At 44.9% G+C, this 9,903-nt stretch overlaps 1 protein-coding gene across 2 annotated transcripts; it reads left to right on the forward strand.

The window, feature by feature from the left end:
* The first annotated feature begins 6,757 nt into the window (after window positions 1-6,757).
* rpp25l (ribonuclease P/MRP 25 subunit-like) lies at window positions 6,758-9,470 on the forward strand. Of its 2 annotated transcripts, none has more exons than XM_084944570.1 (2): window positions 6,758-6,885; window positions 8,453-9,470. In XM_084944570.1, exon 2 carries the CDS (start codon window positions 8,453-8,455, stop codon window positions 9,110-9,112), a length of 660 nt encoding a protein of 219 aa, XP_084800696.1. In that variant the 5' UTR covers window positions 6,758-6,885; the 3' UTR covers window positions 9,113-9,470. The 2 variants fall into 2 exon arrangements, with proteins under 2 accessions (XP_084800696.1, XP_084800695.1); XM_084944569.1 differs by having other exon boundaries at window positions 6,762-7,320.
* The last annotated feature ends 433 nt before the right edge of the window (window positions 9,471-9,903 follow it).

The following is a 9,903-nucleotide window of genomic DNA, read 5'->3' on the forward strand; positions in this document are numbered from 1 at the left end:
AAGAACCCACCCACCACTTTAATCACACTCTAGATCTTGTTTTAACATATGGCATAGAAACTGAACATTTAACAGTGTTTCCTGAAAACCCTCTCCTGTCTGATCATTTCCTGATAACATTTACATTTACAATAATTGATTACACAGCGGTGGAGAGTAGATTTTATCAAAGTAGATGTCTTTCTGAAAGCGCTGTAACTAAGTTTAAGAATATAATCCACCCACTGTTATCATCTTCAATGCCCTGTACCAACACAGAGCAGAGCAGCTATCTGAACGCTACCCCAACAGAGGTCGATTATCTTGTTAATAATTTCACCTCCTCACTACGTACGACTCTGGATACTGTAGCTCCAGTGAAAACTAAGGTCTCTAATCAGAAGTACCTGACTCCGTGGTATAATTCTCAAACACGTACCCTAAAGCAGATGACTCGTAATCTGGAGAGGAAATGGCGTGTCACAAATTTAGAGGATCATCATTTAGCCTGGAGAAATAGTTTGCTGCTTTATAAGAAAGCCCTCCGCAAAGCCAGAACATCTTACTATTCATCACTGATTGAAGAAAATAAGAACAACCCCAGGTTTCTCTTCAGCACTGTAGCCAGGCTGACAAAGAGTCAGAGCTCTGTTGAGCCAACCATCCCTTTAACGTTAACTAGTAATGACTTCATGAACTTCTTCACAAATAAAATTTTTATCATTAGAGAAAAAATTACCAGTAATCATCCCACAGATGTAATATTATCTACAGCTACTCTTAGTACCATTGATGTTAAGTTAGACTCTTTTTCTCCAATTGATCTTTCTGAGTTAACTTCAATAATTACTTCCTCCAAACCATCAACGTGTCTTTTAGACCCCATTCCTACAAAACTGCTCAAAGAAGTCCTGCCATTGATTAATTCTTCGATCTTAAATATGATCAACCTATCTCTAATAATCGGCTATGTACCACAGGCCTTCAAGCTGGCTGTGGTTAAACCTTTACTCAAAAAGCCATCTCTAGACCCAGCAGTCTTAGCTAATTATAGGCCAATCTCCAACCTTCCTTTCATATCAAAAATCCTTGAAAGAGTAGTTGTCAAACAGCTAACAGATCATCTGCAGAGGAATGGTTTATTTGAAGAGTTTCAGTCAGGTTTCAGAGCTCATCACAGCACAGAAACAGCTTTAGTGAAGGTTACAAATGATCTTCTTATGGCCTCTGACAGTGGACTCATCTCTGTGCTTGTCCTGCTAGACCTCAGTGCAGCGTTCGATACTGTCGACCATAATATCCTATTAGAGCGATTAGAACATGCTGTAGGTATTACAGGTACTGTGCTGCAGTGGTTTGTATCATATCTATCTAATAGACTCCAGTTTGTGCATGTAAATGGAGAGTCCTCTTCACACACTGAGGTTAATTATGGAGTTCCACAGGGTTCAGTGCTAGGACCAATTCTGTTTACATTATACATGCTTCCCTTAGGCAGCATCATTAGAAGACATAGCATACATTTTCACTGCTATGCAGATGACACCCAGCTCTATCTGTCCATGAAGCCAGATAACACACACCAATGAGTTAAACTGCAGGAATGTCTTAAAGACATAAAGACCTGGATGGCCGCTAACTTTCTGCTTCTTAATTCAGATAAAACTGAGGTTATTGTACTCGGCCCTGAAAATCTTAGAAATATGGTATCTAAGCAGATTCATACTCTGGATGGCATTACCTTGGCCTCCAGTAACGCTGTGAGGAACCTTGGAGTCATTTTTGACCAGGACATGTCCTTCAACGCACATATTAAACAAATATGTAAGACTGCTTTCTTCCATTTGCGCAACATCTCTAAAATTAGAAATATCCTGTCTCAGAGTGACGCTGAAAAACTAGTTCATGCATTTATTACTTCCAGACTGGACGACTGTAATTCATTATTATTAGGAAGTCCTAAAAACTCCCTGAAAAGCCTTCAGCTAATCCAAAATGCTGCAGCAAGAGTACTGACAGGGACTAGAAGGAGAGAGCATATTTCTCCTGTTTTGGCTTCCCTTCATTGGCTTCCTGTTAAATCCAGAATTGAATTCAAAATCCTGCTCCTCACATACAAGGTCTTAAATAATCAGGCCCCATCTTATCTTAATGACCTTGTAGTACCATATCACCCTATTAGAGCACTTCGCTCTCGCTCTGCAGGCCTACTTGTTGTTCCTAGAGTATTTAAAAGTAGAATGGGAGGCAGAGCCTTCAGTTTTCAGGCCCCTCTTCTGTGGAACCAGCTTCCAGTTTGGATTCAGGAGACAGACACTATCTCTACTTTTAAGATTAGGCTTAAAACTTTCCTTTTTGCTAAAGCATATAGTTAGGGCTGGACCAGGTGACCCTGAATCCTCCCTTAGTTATGCTGCAATAGACGTAGGCTGCCGGGGGATTCCCATGATGCATTGAGTTTTTCCTTTCCAGTCACCTTTCTCACTCACTATGTATTAATAGACCTCTCTGCATTGAATCATATCTGTTATTAACCTCTGTCTCTCTTCCACAGCATGTCTTTTATCCTGTCTTCCTTCTCTCACCCCAACCAATCACAGCAGATGGCCCCGCCCCTCCCTGAGCCTGGTTCTGCCGGAGGTTTCTTCCTGTTAAAAGGGAGTTTTTCCTTCCCACTGTCGCCAAAGTGCTTGCTCATAGGGGGTCATATGATTGTTGGGTTTTTCTCTGTATCTATGAAGCGCCTTGAGGCGACTTTTGTTGTGATTTGGCGCTATATAAATAAAATTGAATTGAATTGAATTGAATTGAATTGATTGGGTATAAAAAGAGCTTCTCAGAGTGGCAGTGTCTCTCAGAAGCCAAGATGGATAGAGGATCACCAATTCCCACAATGTTGCGCAGAAAGATAGTGGAGCAATATCAGAAAGGTGTTACCCAGCGAAAAAGACTTTGCAGTTATCATCATCAACTGTGCATAACATCATCCGAAGAGTCAGAGAATCTGGAACAATCTCTGTGCGTAAGGGTCAAGGGCGTAAACCCTTACTGGATGCCCGTGATCTCCGGGCCCTTAAACGACACTGCACCACAAACAGGAATGCTGCTGTAAAGGAAATCACAGAATGGGCTCAGGAATACTTCCAGAAACCATTGTGAGTGAACACAATCCACCGTGCCATCCGCCAGCTGAAACTCTACAGTGCAAAGAAGAAGCCATTTCTAAGCAAGATCCACAAGCTCAGGCGTTTTCACTGGGCCAGGGATCATTTAAACTGGAGTGTGGCAAAATGGAAGACTGTTCTGTGGTCAGACCAGTCACCATTCGAAGTTCTTTTTGGAAATGTGGGACGCCGTGTCATCCGGACCAAAGAGGACAAGGACAACCCAAGTTGTTATCAACGCTCAGTTCAGAAGCCTGCATCTCTGATGGTATGGGGTCGCATGGGTGCGTGTGGCATGGGCAGCTTCCATGTGTGGAAAGGCACCATCAATGCAGAAAAATACATTCAGGTCCTAGAACAACATGTGCTCCCATCCAGACGTCATCTCTTTCAGGGAAGACCCTGCATTTTTCAACAAGATAATGCCAGACCACATTCTGCATCAATCACAACATCATGGCCGCGTAGGAGAAGGATCCTGAATTGGCCAATCTGCAGTCCAGGTCTTTCACCTATAGACAACATTTGGTGCATCATAAAGAGGAAGGTGCGACAAAGAAGGCCCAAGACGATTGAACAGTTAGAGGCCTGTATTAGACAAACTTGAGAAACTGGTCTCCTCGGTCCCCAGACGTCTGTGGAGTGTTGTAAGAAGAAGGGGAGATGCCACACAGTGGTGAAAATGGCCTTGTCCCAACTTTTGTGGGATTTGTTGACACCATGACATTTTGAATCACCATATTTTTCCCTTAAAATGATAACTGTTCTCAGTTTAAACTTTTGTTCCGTGATTTATGTTCTATTCTGAATAAAATATTGACATTTGCCATCTCCACATCATTGCATTCAGTTTTTATTCACGATTTGTTTAGTGTTCCAACTTTTTTGGAATCCGGTTTGTACACGGCGTGCTGCGGGGAAAAGCCTGTTCTAATGTTTGAGTCTAAGGTCTATTTTTTAGCACCCTGCGGCTCTTTTTTACTTCTCATCTGTAAATAATCTGCTCTTTCACGTGATTCAGTTTATTTTGAAAAGTTTCAACAGGATCTTGAGCTTTATTGTGAAAGGTTTATGTGGAACATAAACAAGCGGACACGCGATGGTGTTACCGTCGTTGTTGCTAACGACGACGCATAAAAACAGGCTCTTGTCCGTCCGTAGTGTGGTTATATTAAATATAAGAGAAAGAGAGAACTTTAATGAATATAGCCACTACAGTGACCATCAGAACATGAAAAAATATTGCTGTAAACAGTTTATTTTGCGACACCACAAAACAAACGACAGCGTAAAATGAAACGATAGACGTTTTTATATCGTCATCCGATATATGTCGTTATATCGAACAGCCCTAACATCACCTGTCTCCACCTGCTGGCCATTAGACAGACTGCAGGTTAAGGCAGTCCTGAAAATCCTGCACCCAAACTTTGCACTCTAACCAGCTATTTGGCTGAATGCTGAAGACTAAAAACACATGTCTGCTCTGATCCTGCTCACACTGGAAAGCACTGTGTGTGAGAGAAAGAGGGCTGGATGGCAAGTGTTCATGTTGGAAGGAGAATATTTGTTTTCAGAGGAAATTCTGCAGAAATTCTGCCTGAACACAAGCTGAATGAATCCAGATGAATTCCACGCTGGGATCATCACAGCGAGGCTGCTGTCCAAAACAAAAGCTGCTCCAAGGCTTCACAAAGCTTCTGCAGTCCCACTCAGTCATATTTTCCCTTATGGTTCTGATTGAGGTCATGGAGGAAGGGCTGCTAACTGTAATGTTCCCGAACCCCTCGTCTATGTTAATGTGTAACACTGCAGAGCAAACAAACAGTCTAGAAACGAATTATGTAAAAAGCAGTTGAAGCTTGGTTGCTTTGGACGTTAGCTCCGAAGCAACTAACAGAGATTTAATGAGCAAAAGGAAACTATAGAGTTAAACATGAATCACTTCTTACAATGAAAGTGTGTGTGTGTGTGTGTGTGTGTGTGTGTGTGTGTGTGTGTGAGACAGAGAGAGCTGCATGGGAAGAATTCATGTTGGAAGCAGAACATTTGTTTTCTGAGGAAATTCTGCAGAAATTCTGTGTGAACAGGGTGAGAGGCGGCAGCCTGTCGCAGGGCTCTCATATATAGCACATTTATAATTATAGATATAATTACTAGGGGTGCAATGATACACAAAATTCACGGTTCGGTTCGAGACTTTGGTGTCACGGTTCGATATTTTATCAATACAAAAAATGTTCATGCCTTTTTAATTTGTCATTTATTAAAATTATAAATATATATTTTAACTCAAAAGTACAGTTTTTAAATTTAATGTTGCTGAAACAACAAAATGTCTGTGAAGGTTCTCAGTCATCCAGGTCATCGTAGTCAAAGGAGCTTGCAAAGAAAAGCGTCTGGACTTCTTTAAGTTACTTGAAGACGTTTCACCTCTCATCCGAGAAGCTTCTTCAGTTCTAAGGTCAAATGGTGGAGAGTCCCAGATATAAACCTAGTGGGAGTATCCCCCCACAGAGGGACAAAAACTGGTTCACCCGAAAGACAAAACGCCAAAACACAGACTTAACAATGTGGTGTATGCTGTACAGTGCAGCGAGGAATGCCCAGACCTCTACATTGGAGAGACCAAACAGCCACTTCACAAGCGCATGGCACAACACAGAAGAGCCACCTCCACAGGACAAGACTCAGCAGTCCATCTGCATCTTAAGGATAAAGGACACTCTTTCGAGGATGCCAATGTTCACATTTTGGACAGAGAGGACAGATGGTTTGAAAGAGGAGTGAAAGAAGCCATCTATGTCCACTGTGAGCGACCATCTTTGAACAGAGGCGGGGGTTTACGACACCAACTCTCTGCCATCTATAATCCAGTTTTGAGATCCCTTCCCAGACGCCTTAACGCCCACTCACATCCTGGGCCATCTGACCTCAGGAATTCGCTTGATAAGGTGGGGCCAGGTTTCACAATGAACACACCCGAAACTCTGGCTGATTGGGACCCACACCCGGTTTCACACCTTGGCTCAGGCGATTAGAGGATCATCAGGGGGTCCTTTTGTCCCTCTGTGGGGGGATACTCCCACTAGGTTTATATCTGGGACTCTCCACCATTTGACCTTAGAACTGAAGAAGCTTCTCGGATGAGAGGTGAAACGTCTTCAAGTAACTTAAAGAAGTCCAGACGCTTTTCTTTGCAAGCTCCTTTGACCTGAAACAACAAAGTAATTTAAAAAAATAAATCTATCTGATGGAGAAATCACTCATCTTTGGAAAAGAGAGTTTATTACAGAGAAATGGCTCTTTCCAAAATAAAAGCTATACTATACGCTTTATTCTATATAGAATATAGAATATTCTATATTCTCAGCAGCATATTAAACATATCATATTGTTTCGGTTTTTTAATTTGTTGCGTTTTTTTAACAGGATATTTGCAAAATGGTCTTTGATCAGTGGTTGATGATCAATTGTCATAATAATTTGCATATCATTGATCAAGGAACTGAGCTCACAGTCATTATGCAGATGTCCTGTTTATGAGGTTGGAAACCTGCAGTCAGCCGAGACTGAACAAGTCACCTGGATGATGACGAAACGTTTGTCCCACTGATAACGTCCAGGTGAACAGAGTTGAACTACAGGGCGTCACAGCAGTTTACGACAGTTCGTATCGTGTTACGGTAGAGTTAAGCGGTGCAGCTGAAGTAAACATGCGGTAGTGTGAGAGAAGACTACGGTAAGCTATAAGCGTGTAACGTTGACTGTGAATGAAGGCGGTTTGTCTCCGTTAGCTTCCCCGGTTAGCTCGGAGCATTGTAGCTAACGCCGCAGTGCTAAGCTAGCGGAGCAGCCGCGGTGCGTGTCGGGAAAGTTGAGCGGCCACACCGAGGGAAGTTTAGTGTCCTCGGCTCGGCTCCAGCCTCAGGGCGCAAAAACAGCTTGAAGTTATCGCGCCAGTCTCCGTTAAAACCTCTGACAGGTTTAAAGCTTCGCCCTAACAGAAACAAACTGGTTCATGGCTGAACTTCTCCTGTCGTTTGCTCAATAAGCGCGAACTCTCCCTTATCTACACTGGAGCCCTGCTGGTTTTACTGGACCGGGTGAAAATGTGGCTGCACTGAGTCTCCGCGTCCGTGCTGTCCCCTGACTGAGCTCCGTGCAGACCCCACAGGTGTGTTTCTCACCCCTGCAGCTCTTTATGACTTTGTCAGGTTGTTTCTAATGATGTCACATCATTGTTATATTTTTCTATTTTCCGCTTTAGAAGTACTAATCTGCCGACTAACCTATCAGTGAAACCATTCACCAAGTTAATGTTTGCCATGCGTCCTCACTTAGCATCAGCTCTATGATTCAGCCTGAGCAGCAGTGACCCTGCAGCTGGTGAGGAAACCTCCACCTCATGATGCAGGAGATGGGACACTTGGGTGGAGGAGCTGCTTGGTGTTGAGTAGGTTCTGAAACACGGACAGGAAGGTAGAAAGTGTCTGCTCGGGTCACAGCAGCAGGAGCTCTGTCAGACCTTTGTCACTGTTCAGAGCTGTCACTTACAGAAGGCACGGTTATTTCTTTAATGGTTGCTGTATAAATACAGTTTATTTGAAGCAGGAAGGAGGGTAAATGTGACGTCTCTGGGAGGATGTGCTGGACTGCAGTCGCTCCTAAAATCAAGGTTTGGATGTGTGACACGGGGATTGGAAAGGAGGAAACTCACAGATGTGATGTAAGGTCTGCAAGTTTAAATAGTGCCTGAACTCGCTCGAGCCAGCAAGGGCAAAACAGGCCCACCCTTCAAGGTGCGCAATGAAGCACCGCAGCTGTCAGATTGTACGTAACCTGGGTCTCTGAGGGTGAGTGAGATGTCAGATGAAGTCTAATGTGTTTAAAATTAAATCACTTTTATTGTCACATCACATTACTGGTACTCTGGTACAGCACATGCGCATGTGCAAGCTTCACAAGCAACAGAGGTGTGCAAAATATAAGAATGGGAATTATGAGAGTAAATATATGTACAAATGTAGAATTTATGGGCATTACTGAATATGTAAATATACGTATGTGTGCACACATATGTATAAAATATACAACATATACTTTGATGTCCAGTATGAAGTGCATAGTTTAATCACATATCTGAAAAGATAACAAACCATCCTCAGCTAAAGTGCTTTAAGTTTAGACGGCGAGCACAGAGATCGCTCTGCACTCGGGCCCACGCTTGGCTTCAGGGCCGGCCTCCATCACAGCGGCTGCAGCACCGCGGTCGGTGTAACGTCTGTCTGTCGTCTGTGTTTCTGCAGATGGAGAATTACAGCAAAGCTCGCACCGTGGAGCAGCCGTGCGTCTGTCCGTTCCCCGGCCTCGCCGCCGACACGCCGGAGATCCACGTCAAAGATGGCAGCAAGATCCGCAACCTGCTGCGCTACGCTCTGAGCCGCATGGAGGCCAAAACCCGAGCGGCTGACGAGGAAGTACGACCTCAACCCGAGGAAGGCGGCGTAGAAGCACCGCAGGAGGCCCCGGGCCGGCCGCTCTGCAGGCAGATCGTCTTCACCGCGAGCGGGAAGGGCGTCTCCAAAGCCATCACGTGCGCGGAGATCGTGAAGCGGCGTGTGAAGGGGCTGCACCAGCTCACCAAGCTCCTGTACGGCACCGTGGAGGAGGTGTGGGAGCCGCTGGAGCCCGCCGCTGGCCTCGACAGCCTCACGGTCAGCAGGAACCTGCCTGTTATCTGGATCCTCCTTTCCAGAGAGCCGCTGGACTCCAACCAGCCGGGGTACCAGGCGCCGGGCCGCTACGACGCCCTGTGGACGCAGGCGGCCAACAGGGAGGAGGGCGGAGGGTTCAGCGGGCAGAGACCTGGACACAGGAGAAAGCGAGGAGGGGGCGGTGGCGGCAGAGGGAAAGGATCCGGCCGTCAGAGCGGTCGGTCGAGAGAGGCGGCCAAAGGACAGAGTTGATTCAGATTTCTGAAGCAGCTGTTTGGAGCTCGGAAACTTTGTCCTCCTGAAAAGACGTAGCTGGAGACGCAGCTCTCATCACGGCTGCGACCACGAACGGGGAGTTTGTGTCCGTTTGAATCTAAGAAGAGCCGGTTTGGTGGAAACTGCACACGTCTGAGAAGATGACCTCACACCGGAGGTCCCGCAGAGTTAAATCAGCTTTAAGTTTCAGAGTCCCCGAGTTTAATTTGTGTGTGAGCTGATAAGAAAGCAGGAGGCGAGTGTTTCTCACACTGAACTTTGCTGTTTGTAGAATAAAAACGTGCTTCAGAAAAAACATCCGTCTGTAATAAAACTTTATTTACAAGAAGAAAAAGTTTGTTTGTGGGTTATTAAAGTGGTAAAACAGGTTTATTTTTTCCCTTTAATTTCAGTTTCTGGGATCACGGCTGAATTTATTTGTGCTTGATTAGCTTTTAATTAGCGACCAGCCGAATAATGTGATATAAGAGATGGAGAGGAGGCCCTGCTGTGCAGAGCTGGGGCCACATTTCATAATGATGCCGCTTTGCTAAACGTGGGCGATGCAGCTTCTCTGCATGCAGCTCACCTTTACCTGACGCCTCTGACGGCCACCCTCCCGGGTTTGATCCTTTGCTCATACCGAGGTTGCTGAGCTCTGGATAGCTTTAGCTACTTAGCCTTTCTTCAAAAATCAAGTGTCTGCCTAGGTTTGTTGTGTTTGAGCTCTTTGCTCTCAGCGTGGAGCTTCCACATTAGCGTGTAGCTGTGCGTGTCAGACGAGAGCG

The sequence above is a fragment of the Perissodus microlepis genome, chromosome 11 (assembly GCF_051167445.1).
Source record: "Perissodus microlepis isolate ML-2025 ecotype Zambia chromosome 11, ASM5116744v1, whole genome shotgun sequence".
NCBI classification, from domain to species: Eukaryota; Metazoa; Chordata; class Actinopteri; order Cichliformes; family Cichlidae; genus Perissodus; species Perissodus microlepis.

What these genes read in the sequence shown, in the direction of transcription:
- rpp25l (XM_084944570.1), top strand. Translation starts at nt 8,453, where the DNA reads ATGGAGAATTACAGCAAAGCTCGCACCGTGGAGCAGCCGTGCGTCTGT.